Source organism: Squalius cephalus (assembly GCF_949319135.1).
Source record: "Squalius cephalus genome assembly, chromosome: 23".
Classification (NCBI taxonomy): domain Eukaryota; kingdom Metazoa; phylum Chordata; class Actinopteri; order Cypriniformes; family Leuciscidae; genus Squalius; species Squalius cephalus.
Window position 1 is genome coordinate 17080903 of NC_137144.1, and position 16701 is coordinate 17097603.

The 16701-nt window shown below is 35.4% G+C and overlaps 4 protein-coding genes across 5 annotated transcripts; all 4 read left to right on the forward strand.

Annotated features, from left to right (window-relative positions):
• The first annotated feature begins 193 nt into the window (after positions 1 to 193).
• uqcc6 (ubiquinol-cytochrome c reductase complex assembly factor 6) lies at positions 194 to 1666 on the forward strand. 2 transcript variants are annotated; one of them, XM_079858729.1, is made up of 3 exons: positions 194 to 257; positions 998 to 1157; positions 1454 to 1666. In XM_079858729.1, the coding sequence occupies exons 2-3, from the start codon at positions 1050 to 1052 to the stop codon at positions 1547 to 1549; spliced, it is 204 nt and encodes a 67-aa protein (XP_079714855.1). In that variant the 5' UTR covers positions 194 to 257; positions 998 to 1049; the 3' UTR covers positions 1550 to 1666. The 2 variants fall into 2 exon arrangements, with proteins under 2 accessions (XP_079714855.1, XP_079714854.1); XM_079858728.1 differs by lacking the exon at positions 194 to 257 and adding an exon at positions 378 to 467.
• A 281-nt stretch (positions 1667 to 1947) lies between these two features.
• On the forward strand, positions 1948 to 10322 carry nt5dc3 (5'-nucleotidase domain containing 3). The gene is made up of 14 exons (XM_079858727.1): positions 1948 to 2328; positions 3017 to 3201; positions 3430 to 3504; positions 3579 to 3634; positions 3726 to 3816; positions 4355 to 4492; positions 4959 to 5019; positions 5982 to 6084; positions 6231 to 6332; positions 6432 to 6513; positions 6604 to 6690; positions 7037 to 7177; positions 8001 to 8065; positions 8704 to 10322. Exons 1-14 carry the CDS (start codon positions 2046 to 2048, stop codon positions 8957 to 8959), a joined length of 1725 nt encoding a protein of 574 aa, XP_079714853.1. The 5' UTR covers positions 1948 to 2045; the 3' UTR covers positions 8960 to 10322.
• Positions 10323 to 10597: 275 nt separating this feature from the next.
• parietopsin lies at positions 10598 to 16630 on the forward strand. The gene is made up of 5 exons (XM_079858845.1): positions 10598 to 10982; positions 11806 to 12134; positions 13101 to 13346; positions 13454 to 13558; positions 16494 to 16630. The coding sequence occupies exons 1-4, from the start codon at positions 10664 to 10666 to the stop codon at positions 13550 to 13552; spliced, it is 993 nt and encodes a 330-aa protein (XP_079714971.1). The 5' UTR covers positions 10598 to 10663; the 3' UTR covers positions 13553 to 13558; positions 16494 to 16630.
• Positions 14215 to 16649, forward strand: LOC307151651 (uncharacterized protein; the record flags this gene model as incomplete). Its single annotated transcript, XM_079859766.1, has 2 exons — positions 14215 to 15765; positions 16494 to 16649. The coding sequence occupies exons 1-2, from the start codon at positions 14275 to 14277 to the stop codon at positions 16647 to 16649; spliced, it is 1647 nt and encodes a 548-aa protein (XP_079715892.1). The 5' UTR covers positions 14215 to 14274.
• Positions 16650 to 16701: the final 52 nt, after the last annotated feature.

The following is a 16701-nucleotide window of genomic DNA, read 5'->3' on the forward strand; positions in this document are numbered from 1 at the left end:
TGGACTTAAAGCTTTACATTTGTATTTACTTATTATAGATGACGATTTAAAAGTTGACGTTTTAAAACATAAAGACAAAAAGACATTCGTGCTGAATTTACATCTAAGCTTTTATACAATAAAACATTAGTTTTCTAATGGTTGGCTTCACATTGTTGGACTCTACCATTATTTACAAAGGGGAAGTGGTATTTTTCTCTTCATGCATGTCTATATAAAACGTATCTTATGGCATACATGAAATTACTACAGTTCAAGTAAGTGTAGAATATAGTATTTAATCAATTTAACAAATTTTCATCAATTGCTTGGGGAAAATAGGGAAAATAATTAATTTCAGTACACCCCATGATTAACGTGACTTACAATACTTCCAAAGCATGTGAGACATGTAACAAGAACCTTTACTGCTGAATGTCGAATAACGAAACCACTCCGTAATGTTATTTCGACTATAACTTAACAAGGTTTGTGTATCATTCTCCAGATTTCATCCGGCTTAATGTAGGAAATATAATCCTGTTGTCATTCAATTGCACATATACTTCATTTGTTGCTTCGTTTAAGATAGCTAGCAGTGTTTAAATGACCTTACAGCAAAAATCGATGTAATTAAATTGACTGATAAAATACTTATACTCACTTGAAATGCGTGTGTACATTATATATTTTTTGAGTTGCATTGGAAAAAGCTACAACTCTATGGCTACAACATATGAAAACGTGTTGTAGACTAGCTGTAAGGTAAACCTAGGAAAATAATGGCTTATTGTTATTATAATGTTGATACAATATTTTTTTTTTTATCTAAACATGTATTATTGTTAGTATTATTTAAAATAGACATTTCATTATTTCAAATAGTGTAGGTTAACATAACCCAACATTTTCCTTCCTATTTAAATTCTAACACTGTTAGTAGGGCAATTAAAACTTTTTCTTTCTTTCTTTCTTTCTTTCTTTCTTTCTTTCTTTCTTTCTTTCTTTCTTTCTTTAGGTATAAATTCTCTTAATTGGCATAACACTTGTCAGCCATCTGAGATTTAAGGATGCCAGCAGGTGTATCTTGGCCAAGATATCTAAGGATGTTTGCAGCCAGTGTGTTGTCAATGTTTGCTGGAGCACAGGTTGTGCATCAGTATTACCGTCCTGATTTAGTAAGTTTCCAGATCCAGTTTTGTGCTTTTTTATTTTTTTTAGGTGTTTGTACAACCTTGATGCTTGTCTGTAAATGTGATTTGCTATTTTCTGTAATTTTACATATTGTCTGTAGGGATTTTACTTGACTGTCTATTTTTTTTTTTTTTTTTTTTGGAATTACATGCATCAATTCATGTTCTAATTAAGTCCAGGATTGTGAATTATAAAAAATAAATTAGATTATTTTTAACTTCATGTTGCCTGTAAACATTATGTATGACATAAACAATTTTTTTTTCTTCCTAAATCATAGACCATTCCAGATGTCCCACCGAAGCCTGGAGAACTGCAAACAGAACTTCTTGGCTTGAAAGAAAGACAGACAGACTCTGCGTCTGAGAAACAGTGACCCATTGATTTGTTTTTCATAGCTACTGTTTATATAAAACACGTTTATATATATTCAAAGCCCGAGTAAAATGATACAAAAGTTATTTTATTCTGTGAATAAAGTTATTTATACGTGTACTGTCTCCATTTGTCATATTATAAAACTCAAAAATATTTTTTTCTTTATCTGTACAGTTGTTTTTGTGTTATCTGAGAGTTTCTGCAACCATTTCAGATCTTGATGCTTTTATCTGGGAAAAAAACTAATTAATAAATGTGGAAATTAAACTGTCTTAGTAAAAATAAGACTTTTCTCTGAAAAAAATTGTCAACTGTTTTCGTCTGAATATTTAAAAAAAAAAATTTTTTTTAAAGTAGGTAGGAACTTTTATTATGGAAAGCAGCCTGTGGCCGTGCAAACGGAAGTATGCATGTGTATATCTGAGCATGTACAGTTGAACGCGCTTGCCTGACACTATCTATCATACAGAAGGCAGCTCTGGTGCGGTGGAAACATGCCGACTTTGTCCTTGCCTCTTTCAAACCTGCTCAGAAATAAAGAGAGTTTTAAGAGACTGAGCTCGCACTTTAAGTATCTGCACACTAGAAGCGGGACATGGTCGGTCAACAGCAGCACTCCATGGACCAGACGCTCCTGGGGACCTAAATGTGCTCTCGTGTCCCGGAGGCAGGGTCCCCTGGGACAACTGACAGCAGGGAACATGTGCACCAGCTCCAGTGACGACAAGACCAGCTGGCTCTGGTCTGTTTACAATGAAACCAAACAGCGAACGCTAGGTTAGTTAGTATACATGTTATAGAAATGCCTGTTTCTACTTTCCTCTTAAGATCCTGATCTGGCAGAGGACCAGAAGGCTGTTTGGATGTTGTATATGAGCAATGCATAAATAAAATTTTATTTTTTTATTCTATCCCAGTGTCATATCATGTTATATTTTACTGTATTATATTATAGATTGTTAAAGTTAGTTATTTATTGCAGTGATATGTGCTGGCCTCTGTATGCCATGATTGGAAATGTTAAATGACTATATAAAGCATGCATTTATGTGCTTGCATACCACATATATGAGAGAGAGAGAGAGCTGTTTTATTTATATGCTATTATAATATTTAATTTATTAGCTAATATTTTGAATGCACTTTTGTTCAGCTTTGAATTGATTTTTGTTTTGTTTACATTTTTCTTCTAATTGTTTTATTTTATTTCAGCTTTATTTTAATTATTTTTAATAGTTTTAGTTTAGTAATAACAACGCTTGTCTTTACATGAAAACTATCCAAGATTATATTAGCATGCAAAGAATTTCTTTTCATAATGAATGTCTCACTGCGGGTTAATCATTATTCATTGGAGTTCCTTTAGAATTTATTCTTTTTATTATATTCAAGCAAGCATAATAAAACTGTGAACTTAAAGGGGTCAATTATTTATTAACACACAAGTATGTTGTTTTTTCCACAGATTTAATTCCTGTGATATCAAGTAACTTTGTCAACCCAGACACCATCTTTGCCAATAATCAGATGAGTCTGCAGGACATTGAGATCTATGGCTTCGACTATGACTACACACTAGCTTTCTACTCAAGTCACCTTCACACACTCATTTTCAACATCGCCCGAGACATCCTCATCGAAGAACACAGGGTGACTGATCCAAGACTTTATACATTAAATATATATATATGTATATAGGCCTATTTACACAAACAAATTCTGTTATGTTAAATAATGTAATTTGTAATAATTATGAAATCTGTCAATATTTTCCAGAAATTACACACTTAAAACCAAGATATTTAAAAGATTTTCAGTAGTTTTAATAAATGAATGCCTTTGGAAACGATATTTTGTCTTTTTCTGTCCACATAACAGTACCCAGAGGGATTGAGGGAATATAATTACATCCCTAATTTTGTGATTCGTGGTCTGCACTATGATGTCCAAAAGGTATGTGTTCAGTCCTAATCTAGAATTTTCTTTTAGAGTTTTCAATGCGTAACTTGTCAATCTCCGTATTCTAGGCCTTACTGATGAAGATTGATGCCTTTCATTATATCCAGCGGGGTACTGTGTACAGGTAGAGTGCACCAAACATTTCTTCTTTACTAATTTTATATATAATTAATCTCAAGATATGTTTGCTCACTGTCATGTCAATGTTTCCGTAGGGGTCTTAATCCTGTACCAGAAAAGGAGGTCATTGCGATGTATGAGGGTTCCCACGTACCCCTCGAGATCATGAGTGACTTCTATGGCAAGGTCTGTGTGCTTGCCGTCTTTTGCTTGTCAATGGTTTGTTTGATATCTTAAAGGTGCGGTCACGCAAATCTCCTGTTTCTGTTTCTGTTTGAGCATCTGCACAAAGTCACAAAGTCACTCTAAAAGGAGTTATTCTCTATATCAGTGCCGAACTCCCTGAAACACCTCGATTGTAGTCTTGAGTTTTATTCCGGGAACGAACATGTCACAATATTCCTCATTTAAGGAATTCCCGCCCAAGGCATATGCAAAAAAAGGGGCGGGGTAAGTAGTGTGTTGAAACTTACGATTATGGTAAGAGGCGTGACATTTCCAAAACGCGTTCGAAACGGTTGACCAATCACAACACACTGATCCAGCCGACCAATCAGAGCACATTGCGTTTTTCGGAAGGAGGGGCTTCATAGAGACCGAAACAAAAGAGAGCGTTACTGACAAACTGAAAACCTATTCTAGTAGACCCCAAAAACAAAATCAAGACTTTGAAAAAGGGCATAACAGTTCTCCTTTAACACAGCTCTTCTGTTCTCTCGTGCAGAGCTCTCACGGTCACACCATGAAGCAGTTCATGGATATCTTCTCCCTGCCAGAAATGACTCTACTGTCGTGTGTTAATGACTACTTCCTGAAGCACAACATCGACTACGAGCCTGTTCATCTTTATAAAGACGTCAAGGTATAGTCAAAAATCAAGATCTCCTTCACCGATATCAGTTCTTCTATCAGGAGACGAAGTGCTGTCATATTTAGGGTACTACAGATGTCAGAAGGCTCCTGAAAGTGCTATTTAAGTTTGTAGAGAGCAGCATGGAACGGTCTAATTTTAGAGGGAGCGTTTGGAAGCACCATCTGTGCCACGTGCCTGGAGAGAAGCAGTGTTACGGATGGACGGATGTCTTTTAGTGGATCTACAGATCAATTCAATCAATATGAGATGCACATCATTGCTTTTATGTTCAGTCCTCCCTCTTTATGCATTAACAAGTCTCAGAGGATTTATGACTGTCCCCAGATGAAATGAGCGAGAGCTTTCACAGGAGGTGTCTGGTAGTGCGTCAGGGCTTTGTGTGTTGCTTCAGTGCTGAATATTGATGTTACGTTGGCTTTGATATTCTGCATCTGGTGTGTTTCTCCACTCCCAGGAGGCCATTGGAGATGTCCATGTCAGAGGGATTATGTATCGAGCGGTGGAGGCTGATATCGGTAATTTAAGTAATATGTCTATTTGAGAGATCTGACCAAATCTCTCAAGCATCTTGTGATATATTCACACAAATTGTTTAATAATAATAATAATAATAATAATAATATAGCATTATAAATATGATTGATAAATATGTACTGTAATATACATATCTAAAACTTTGTGCTGTCAAATTGATTAATCTTGATTAATCACTTCTAACATAAAAGTTTGTAAATATATGTATGTATGTATATATATATATATATATATATATATATATATATATATATATATACAGTATATATAGTATACAAACACACACACACAAGCTTGCTAAATGTGATTAATCACGATTAATATATTATATAATACATTTTATGAGTGCTGTCAAATCGATTAATCTACAATAATAATATTCATAATAATAATAATTATTGTTATAAATAAATAAATTATGGGCAATATAAAAGTGTAATAATATATTGACCTGCTGTAATGAAATATAATAAAAATAATAATATTATCATTATAAACACAACTGATAAATGATAGGCACTGTAATAAACAATATAAAAATGTCATAATAATACGTCCATAATCTATCATAAAAATAGCAACAATATTTATAAGTATTATTGTTATTAATATTTGTACTGTTAAAAACGTGTAATAATAATTTGGTCTACAATAATGATGATAATGACATTATTATTTTTTTATTAACAGTTAATATTATTGTGTTACTATTATAATAACTATGCACTGCACTATACAATATAAAATGTAATATATGTGATATACTGCTCTACAATAATGAATTAATAACAATTACATTTATATTTAATTTATTTTTTTATTATTATGGTTGTATTTAATATGATGTACATATATGTAAGCACTACTCCCCTGTTTTGTAATCATCAGTGCAAATGATACAATTTAGATGTTCTTGTTATTCTTGTTTTTTTCTTTTCTGCAGAAAAGTACATCTGTTACGGTGAACAGACACACGCTGTTTTACAGAAGCTGGCGAAGATTGGCAAAAAGATGTTTTTGATAACCAACAGCCCTTTAGATTTCGTGTGAGTGCAACCAAGCTACTAAATTAAAAATAAACATCAATACACATAAATAAATGGATCATATGAGAGACACCCTATTACAAAGCCATTGTGACTAACCGCTTGTAACAAAATCCTCTTTTCAAATAAAATGTCTTTTATTGTAGAGATCGAGGCATGAACTATATAGTTGGGAAAGACTGGCAGGACCTGTTTGATGTTGTCATAGTGCAGGCCGACAAGCCAGGCTTTTTCAACGACAGGAGGAAGTAAGTTCCAAAAACCCTAAGAAATCTCTGGCCAGGTCTGGCAGTGTTGCATCACTTCTAAATCAAAGTCATTCTGACATTTTTCCCCGGTTTCTGAAGACCGTTCAGACGAGTTACTGATAAAGGCGTGTTGTTATGGGACAGAATTCACCAACTGAAGAAAGGGCAGATCTATAAACAGGTAATATTTCATGCCCCAGTGTTCAGCTGCCAGCTGTTTCTATTCAGTGATGATGCTGGAATCTGATCTGTTCACTTTGCCTACTTCCAGGGAAACCTGTACGAGTTTTTGCGGCTTACGGGATGGAGAGGCTCAAAGGTTTTGTACTTTGGAGATCACATTTACAGTGACCTTGCCGTAAGAATCAGATTTTGTCCTTTTCAACATATACACAAACTTTGATTTGATAATAAGCATAAAAACACAGATATTAGGTATAAAAAAAAAAAGATTACATTGACCCGTTTTATCAATTCTTTTAGTTTTGAATGAAATATACGTTTATTTTTATCTGCTGTTTTCATCACAATGCATTCAGAGGGTCGGCGGTAGTTCTGTCATATTAATATTATTTGCAAGTCAGAATGCAAACATGTCTCAGCATGCCCTGTATAGATATCACACACAATGACTTGGTCTTCTGAAAGTATTGTTTTTGATTGTGTTTGATTTTGTAATGAAAATGATGTCGTGATGTGTGCAGGACCTGACCCTGAAACACGGCTGGAGAACAGGAGCTATCATTCCTGAGTTGCGTAAGGAGATCAAAATCATGAATACTGAAGAATACGTCCACACCATGACCTGGCTGCAGGCCCTGACCGGGCTTCTGGAACAAATGCAGGTCAGACCACCAGGGGGCGCTCTAAAGCAAACAAAAGGGGACGCTCTAAAACGGTGTTATTCAAATGGCGGGCTTGGTTCCACCTGGGACATAATTGCGCCATTTTACCGTTTCTACAGATTAAAGATTAAAAACACCGAAGCGGTTCACACCACAAGCACTCAAAGTTGTTTATGGTAATGATCTTTCGGAGCTATATCTATAAGATTTTATCTAGACCCAAAAGTGCTTCATTCAAGCCCTTTCCGCTCTGTGCGCCTTGCTTCTCTCTCCCTCGCTTAAAACGTAAAGCGTCACATTAAGAGCTGCAGACGCCGCAGTTATTTTAAGTAGATGACAGATGACTCTGACCGTTTAAAGGTGACATATTATGCCCCTTTTCACAAGATGCAATATAAATCTATGGCGTCCCCAGAATGTGTCTGTGAAATTTCAGCTCAAAATTGCCCCCAGATTATTTATTATAGCTTGTCAAATTTGCCCCTTTTGGGGTTTGAGCAAAAATGCGCCGTTTTTGTGTGTGTCCCTTTAAATGCAAATGAGCTGCTGCTCCCCGCGTCCATTCAGAAGACTGCCGATCCTTTACACGAGCTTCGTTCGGATACAATAATAAAACACGAATATCACTCATCCATGTTTGATTTCTCATTTCATGAGCCCTTTAAGTGCATGTACATTTTGAGAACTGCTGAAGATTACATTTAACAATGTTATTAATAATTATTGTTTTTAAAGTTAACTTTGTTTTAACATTAGATGAGTGCAAAGGTAATCTATGATGTAAATGCTGTAATATTGACCAAGCATTGTCTTTATGTGGCAGGTGCACCAGGACCCCGCGTCACAAACAGTGATCCAGCAGTGGATCAGTGAAAGAGAGGATATGATGTAACTAATCTCAAATTAATCTTTATATTTCTTTTCTACACTTCGACCAGTGTTATTTTAGTACCATTGAGAAACTATTATAGTTTTCATTCATATTAACAATTAGTTTTTATTCTTATATTATCTGTTTTCATATTAAATTTAGTCTAGCTTTAATAATGTTGCTGTTTTTGTTGTTTTTATTAGTTTTTGTCTTTTAAAACATGTTTATATAAATTTTTTTTGTTATTTTAGTACATCAAGTTAAATGAAAATGAGAAATGTTGCATTGGCAACTAGCTGAAATTAAAATAAGCTTACGTATTTTTTACAGTCTATGGTTTTATATTAATTATTATGATTTTATTTAATTTCAATTAACGAAAATGTTTTTTTATGGTTTTGATTTTAGTTTTAGTTAAATATAATATAATAATACAGACAAACACATTTCGGTTCATTTTAGAGGAATGTGGCGTTTAAAATCATTCATTACACAACATTATTTCTCTTCTAACTAATGTATAGGAAATATTGATGGCATAGAGAAAATGATACACTGTAGATGAACTTAGTTTCTTCAGGCATAATGACTTGTATTTTATTTTTCAAATTGAGCTTGAAATGGCCAGTTCTTCAAAATAATTTGTTTTTAACAGGTTACGGACCAAAGACATCTTCAACGGCAAGTTCGGGAGTCTTTTTCGCACGTACCACAACCCGACCTACTTCTCGCGCCGTCTCTCCCGCTTCGCCGACATCTACATGGCGTCCCTCAGCTGTCTGCTGAACTACGACCTCCAGCACACCTTCTACCCCCGACGCACACCCCTCCAGCACGAGTCCCCTATCTGGCCCGAGCAGACCAGCTTCCAGAGCCCCAGGACAACCACCGGATCCCAGAGAGAGACTTAAAGACAGAACAGCCACGGTTAGATGTTACATCTCTTCCATCAGATTCAGCTCGAGTCGCTTCAGATAATATCATTCTAGTGTAGATCTGTGCTGTGGATATCTGCCAATACCTTCATTTTATATGTAACCTTTCTTGCAAAATACCATGTAAAATGGAGTTTACATGGATAAGAGTGTACTTGAGGAACTTCATGCTGTTTTAATGTGCCTCGGAGAGATTTTATTTTTACATTTTGTAAGTCTTTCTTTCATCATTGGCCTTCATGAATCCATCTCCATTAAGCTTATTGAAAGACTGAGGGAGTGGATACTTGACACAATCAAACACGCTTTTTTTTCTTTCTTTTTTTAAAGTGTATGTACATATTGAAGGGTTAAAGTTGATTCTGAGCTGAACCTGGTTTCAGATAGCTAATGAAGAACAAAAGAGAAACTCTCAGGAAGACAGAGGGACACTATATTCATCTTGATAATTTCAGTGTTTAATGTTTTAAAAGCCTTACATACCGTGTTTTAGCAATATATGATGGTAATATACAATGGGCTTCAAAAGTGTGAGACCACTAGTGAAAAAATACACTACCACTCAAAACTATGGGGTCAGCGAGAACACATTGATCAAAAGTGACAGACATTTATAATGTTACAAGAGGTTTCTATTTCAAATAATTGAATACATTTTACTCCTCAATAATCACTGCTGAACATTCAGCTTTGCCTTCACAGGAATAAGTACTTTTTTTTTTTAAATATATTAAAATAAAAAAATTGATTTTAATTGGTAATAATATTATTTCAAAACATTCAAAATCATTAAAAAATCTTGCCAACCTCAAACCTTTTGATCGGAATTTGATTTTATTACAGATTATATTAAGTATAACAATTAGAGTGAAAAGTTTAACTGAATTTTTATTATAAACGTTTCAGGTTTAAATTCGATTTTGAATCTCAAATCTTTAATGTGGTTTCAGATTTTTGCTCCCTCCTGTATGTTTTTGTCATTATGTAACTGTTTAGAAATCAACATTTATAGCAGAATGAAATATAAATGCTGTACAATGAGAGTTCGCATGACTCTTAAAGTGAAGGAGCGTATTGTACTGCTTTATTTTGCATAATCGCCTGCAAGGCATTCTTTCTGACATGGTAAATATATATTTTTGACTTTTAAAAATAAGTTCAGTATACTGAACTTGGTATTGTATGAATGTTTGCATCGTATTTTGAATACGCACACTATTTTTTTTTGTCTGCTTAAACTTTCTTTTTGATACTGAAGGAAGTCAGAACCTTGGACATTGTTCAAATGTGTTCATCTTTATTAGAAGTGTATTTTATTTGGGATATTTATTACAAATGGAAACAAATTAATCAGTGTTTTGTCTTTTTTTATTGTTTTATGCTTACAATGCAAAGGATACTGTCTATATATAATTATCTTAAAACAAAATCTCAACAGGCATCTCCAATTTTATTTTCTAAGCCTGCTTTTATTAATAAGATTATTAAGCTGGCAAAGAGTAATTTGACAAATGGCCTTTTAACAATTGGACATGGTGACCAGATGCTTCAGATTACTTTCTGTAATCAATTGGCCGTAGCCAATATCTGATCTCATTCTTTAAAGCCGATAATATGATGGTCTGACCGGCTCGGAACAAAACGCACTGCCGTCACAAAGTCTCCAGAGCTCATTCAATCATGGAGAGCATCACGACGACAGATTTGGCCATGACGGTACAACCTACTATTTTTCCACGCGTGGGTTACAGCATACTTTCGTACCTCATGTTCATAAACACTCTACTTTCTGTGTTTAATAACTTGTTGGTAATTGCCGTGATGCTGAAGAACATGCATTTTCTCAACGCGATGAACGTCATCATTCTCAGCCTGGCTGTGTCAGATCTTATGATTGCCACCTGCGGCTCTGCGATCGTCACCATCACAAATTATGAAGGGTCTTTCTTTTTAGGCCATGCATTCTGTGTTTTTCAAGGATTTGCTGTGAACTACTTTGGTGAGTACTGATTAAAAGGTTATTTTATTTGTTTTATGTTATATAATGTGTCCCCAAATATGTTGATGCCCTTCTGAGTGTCTGAGGATTTTTTTTTTTTCTCCATGTAGAGGATATAATATTTTTCCATGTATATTCTGTATATTTTCATGTGTAAAGACAGACCCATTAATATAAAAGCCAACTATTCAATGTTATATTTAAAATATATAATAAGAATAATATAAATATGCAATATTTTTAGCATTAGACATTTAATATTAATATTATAAGAATTTATATTATTTACACATTTTGAATGGGTCTTTACACATGAAAATATAATAAAATGTTTGAGAAAAATAAGTATTTAAAATATTTAATAATAATTCAAATGTTTTTTTTTTTAATAATTACAAATATTAAAACTGTTTAAAACTGAAATATTACATACTTATAATATTAATGATATATTTTAAATATAAGATTGAATAATGCCTTTTATAGCAAAGCTATTTTATGTGTAAAACCCATTTAAAAGTTTTATATTCATACATATTAAATATTACATTATGTATTAATATGATGCATTTTCATTCTGATTCTGATTTCATTCTGAGGTTCTGATCATTTCAGAGAAGTGGTTCTCAAACAGTTTACCTGGATAAATAAAGGTTAAATAAAAAAATTAAATATAAAATTGAATAATTGGCTTTTGTTTTAAGGCGATTATATTTTCATTATGTAAAATGATTTCTCATGAATAAGCATGAAAGAAACTTTTTTTTATGCAGTATTTATGTATAACAGTCAATAAAATGTATGTTAATATCTTATTTTCTAGGCCTGGTTTCATTATGCACTCTCACACTACTGGCATACGAGCGGTACAATATAGTCTGCAAACCCATGGCAGGCTTCAAGCTGAACGTCTGCAGGAGCTGCCAGGGCCTGGTGCTGGTCTGGCTCTATTGCCTCTTCTGGGCCGTCGCTCCACTGCTGGGCTGGAGCTCGTACGGGCCCGAGGGCGTCCAGACGTCCTGCTCATTGGGCTGGGAGGAGAGATCCTGGACAAACTACAGCTACCTCATCGCCTACACGCTTATGTGCTTCATATTACCCACTGCTGTCATTATATACTGCTACAGCAACGTCCTTGTGTCCATGAGGAAGGTAGGCGACTCGTTCTTATAACTCTTATTAGTTCATAGTCAATGATTCACTCATAAAAACTTCACTTGTTTCATTACTGGATCACTGTAAAAACTTAATTAACTCATCAAAATACATTAAGCAGTTTTCAACTTTTCTGTTATACAAGATTCAACAAAATTTTTAAAGTCATTTTGATGTCATTTAAAGGGATAGTTCAGTGAAGCGATGCGTTTGTGTAAGAAAAATATTCATATTTAAAACTTTATAAAGTAAAAAAAGCTTCCGGCCAAACGAACATACGGATTCAACTTAAGTCTAAGCACAACTTATGCGAGTAATGCAACGCACTGCTGATATTTACTCAAGGCCATTACGCACAACGTACTTCCGACATCACAAGTTGCGTAAGTTGTGCTTTGGGCGTAAGTAGACTGCGTTTGGCCGGAAGCTAGAATTTTACTTTGTAACGTGTTAAATATGAATATTTTTCTTACACAAACGCATGGCTTCACTTCATTAAACCCCCGGAGCAGTGTGGAGCACTTTTATGATGGATAGATGCACTTTTATGGACTTCAAAACAGAAGCAGCCATTCACTGTCATTATAAAGCTTGGAAGAGCCAGGACATTTTTTAATATAACTGATTGTATTCGTAAATCATGGGCTAATTTTAATTTTTGGGTGAACTATCCCTTTAAGTTGAAATGACTTAAACATCCAAGGTGATTGTACTTAAAAATTCAAGGCAGGAACTTTTTTTTTTTTTTTACAGTGATTAATCTCTTGAATGAATATTTTTATTTTGTCACCACATACTGATGTAACTATGTAATTGATATACAGTCTTTATTTGAAGTGTCAAGCTACTTTCAAAAGGTGATTTACTCTATTTTGATCGCTACCGTAGACATCCGTGTTTATATCCGAACTATGATCTTTTAGTACTTCTCATATCACTGCAAATGACACTCCATCATTTCAGATCAACAAAAGCATTGAACTTCAAGGAGGTAAAAAATGCCTGGAGGACAACGAGCATGCGGTACGGATGGTCCTGGCCATGATCGTCGCCTTCTTCATCTGCTGGTTGCCTTACACCGCCATCTCTGTGGTTGTGGTTGTGAATCCAGAGATCTACATCCCACCTCTGGTCGCCACCATGCCAATGTACTTCGCCAAAACCAGCCCGGTCTACAATCCCATCATCTACTTCCTTACTAACAAACAGGTCTGTTTCATGTGTCAGCATCATCTTTGACAAAATGCATTGGTATTTATACAGGGCACACTGTGCAACGAAACGCTCAAGTCATTCTCTGAAATGTATTTGTCCAGTTCCGAGAGTCCTCTCTGGAAATCCTGTCCTGTGGTCGATACATCCCTCGTGACACTGCTGGTGTAATGATGAGCCAAAGCAGGGTTATTCCAGTCTGATCTGAGGTCTGTCAATGTGAATCATTGTGTATTACTGTTTAACAATTGTAAAATTATATAAGTTTAAATGACAAAAATCCAAGTTGATTGTACTTAAAAAATTTAAGGCAGCAACTTTTTTTACAGTATACACATGCCAAAATGCTATAAAAATGCAGAGCAATAACCTGATAAGGTTAAAAGTGAGCATCTTAATCTCATAATTAGAGTGTAAAACCTTTCCCAAATTAATCTCCTCACAATAAGATTACTGATGTGATCACTATGACAATAAGAGCATATACACAGCCTTAATTAAAGACCAGTGCTTATTATGACTATTCTCTATTCAAAATAACGACTCACTTCTCCTAACCCAGTTCAAACATTTAGACCTTTAAGAAATCAACAAATGATTAATAAAACCTTTAAAGAGCAGAAATAAAATCAGCGTTTGTGCTGTAATTGGCATTGTTCCGGTCTGGAGATGACATATAGGAACCAGCAAATTGCCTAAAACAAAAGCATCCCTGGTGACCATCAGCCCTGCAGGGTGTTAATTGAAAACCGCAAACAAATGGAGAACCATGGTAATGATGAGGGTTAAAATAAAGGGCTTTATTAGCTACTACATACTCTCAAAAAGCAAGAGACAAGAGATGTAGTAAAACTAAGGTGCAACTTTATTCATAGAAATCGATGTGATATAAAAAGACATGGAATTAGCTGTTATTTGACTGGAGATGAGAAGTAATTCCACCGTTGTTTGGGGACAAGTGAACAACACATGGCAAGACACTATAGAAGTTGCATTTGTGGCTGCCAATTGTCTAGTTTTGCTGGTGACTTTACACGTAGGAATTCTCGCCAACTTGTTCGTGGCGTGGGCCGTGCACCACCAGAAGTCTCTCCAGACGTCCAACAACGCGCTCCTGGTGAATCTGGCCGTCATTGACTTCCTGCGATGCGCCGTTGACTGCCCGTTGCTCCTCAGCATTGTTTTGAGCGCTCGCGACGCGGCGCGAGACCTCGGACTGCTTTTCTGCAGCGCTCAGATAGCGTCGTTTTCTCTCATCTGTTGCGTGCAGTTGCTCACGCTGGCGTGCATCAGCGCCGAGCGATATCAAGCCATTGCGCATCCGTTTAAAAGCGCCGAGAGCAGAAAACGGGTAACGGTGGGGATCCTCTTGACCTGGCTGGCTCCAATCTCCATATCGGTCATTTGCGTGATATTTGCGAAAGACTCGCCGGTGTACGTAAGATGCAGAGGCTTGCGGATGGAGACTTTCGACTCTTACGACACGTTTGGACTTTATATTTTGACTCCCGTCTGGTGCGTTTGTTTGACGGTCATCGTTGGATTCTACGGCCGCATTTTCCTGTTGGTAAGAGCGCACGGTCGGAAAATATTCGATAAGGGTTCGCTTCCACCACCTGATAAGAAGAAAGAGGATAAAAAGCAAAAACAGGAGGAAACAAAGAATAGTATTAAAAATGAGACAGGAAATACACAGACAATCGATACTGGTCATTTAAAACCCAATGAAAAAGAGCCGTCTGAAGAAAATATCCAACAATATTTACATCCAACATCTGAGGAACTTCCCACAACAACTGTAACTGACTATTTAAATATAAACGAACCAGAGATTGTGACTGAAAAATCCATGAATGAACTTCCCAATGAAACACCACAGGTTCTAGAAGGTATTGTGGAACTAAACGACCACCAAGATACTTCTCCATCGGCCAATGAAGAAGTTGGTGCTGTAGAGTCAAGCAAGGTTACTGATGGAGAAGTTTCTGGAGGGTCAACTAATGGAGAAGAGGGTGATGAACACCCAATTGACCATACAACTTCAGAAACTTCTCCATCAACTAATGAAGATGGTACTGTCGAGACAAGTGCTCCACAAGATATTACTGAAACTTCTCCAGCATCAGGAAATGGAGAAGGTGCTGAAGAGCAAAGCGCTCCTCAAGAAACCGCTGCAGAAACGTCTCCAGCATCAACCGGAGAAACCACAGCTGCTCCACAGGAGGAGGAGGAGGAGGTGGTGGGTGCTGTCTGTATGATGCCGTCTCTCGCTCAGAGAGAAAGAGGAAACGCCAAGAAGGAGAGCAAACTGGCCAAGCGCTCCGGATACATCATCTTCACATTCCTCATATTTTGGATGCCGCTAATTGCGACAGTTGTCTTGAATCACTTCTATTACAGAGATGGCAATCTAACAGTGAGTTAAGTTGCGGGATAATTTGTCTCACATTTAAAATGACAGCACACTTATTACATGAGAAAACTGCGTTAACCTACTCCTTGAAGGAGACATTTATAGCTTAACTCTTTTCATTCATAGGCTACTGCAAAAAATAAATGGAAAAATTTAAATCAATATTAAAGATTCAAGATTTTGCATTGAAATGTAAACCTGCACTGTAAAAAAATTATATGATCAATACGTTATGACAAATGTTTTTACATGGCTTTAACTCATCAAAATAAGTTAAGAACTTATTTCATTCATCATGTAATTTAAGTTGAAATGACTTAAAACATGCAAGTTGATTGTACTAAAAAAAATTTAAAATTAAGGCAGCAACTTTTTTTTTACAGTGTGGAGCTTAAATTGTGCATTAAATACAAATAAATAGTAGATTTAAAAAAGTAATACAACTAAACAAAATAGCAGTAAGGCAGTCTGTAGTCAAATGTACAGATATAATAATAACAAATAGTTTTTTTCTTATTTTAAGTGTAAACCCTTCATAGATTTTGTTTATGCTTATAACAAAAAATAAAATAAATAAATAATAATTATGGAAGATATATGTGTTCAGATGTTTGTTGTAGAAAATAATACTGATTTTATTTATTTATTTATTTAGAAGTGCATTGACTATACTGCCAAGTTTAATGGGTATCATCCAGTTGCTATATAACACAGTTATTAATGTGTTTCAGGTGGATGTTTTTCAGGAGCTGGAGATTTTAACAGTGTCTTTGGTCTGCATGACATCCCTCACTAACCCCATCATCTACGCAGCGGTCAATCCTCAGTTCCGCACAGAATTTCACAATCTGAAGACGAAATGGAAAGCATTTTTTACACATTCATAGAGTTTTATACTCTTTTGACTTTTACTTGTGGGGTCATCAGAGCTTTGAACAA

Bases quoted from the DNA above. Each gene is read 5' to 3' on its own strand.
- uqcc6 (XM_079858729.1), top strand. From the start codon at position 1,050: ATGCCAGCAGGTGTATCTTGGCCAAGATATCTAAGGATGTTTGCAGCC. The intron at 1,158-1,453 runs GTAAGTTTCCAG...CCTAAATCATAG, and splicing joins AGTATTACCGTCCTGATTTA to ACCATTCCAGATGTCCCACC.
- nt5dc3 (XM_079858727.1), top strand. From the start codon at position 2,046: ATGCCGACTTTGTCCTTGCCTCTTTCAAACCTGCTCAGAAATAAAGAG. The intron at 3,817-4,354 runs GTCTGTGTGCTT...TCTCTCGTGCAG, and splicing joins TGAGTGACTTCTATGGCAAG to AGCTCTCACGGTCACACCAT. The intron at 6,691-7,036 runs GTAAGAATCAGA...TGATGTGTGCAG, and splicing joins ACATTTACAGTGACCTTGCC to GACCTGACCCTGAAACACGG.
- parietopsin (XM_079858845.1), top strand. From the start codon at position 10,664: ATGGAGAGCATCACGACGACAGATTTGGCCATGACGGTACAACCTACT. The intron at 12,135-13,100 runs GTAGGCGACTCG...CCATCATTTCAG, and splicing joins TCCTTGTGTCCATGAGGAAG to ATCAACAAAAGCATTGAACT. The intron at 13,347-13,453 runs GTCTGTTTCATG...GTATTTGTCCAG, and splicing joins ACTTCCTTACTAACAAACAG to TTCCGAGAGTCCTCTCTGGA.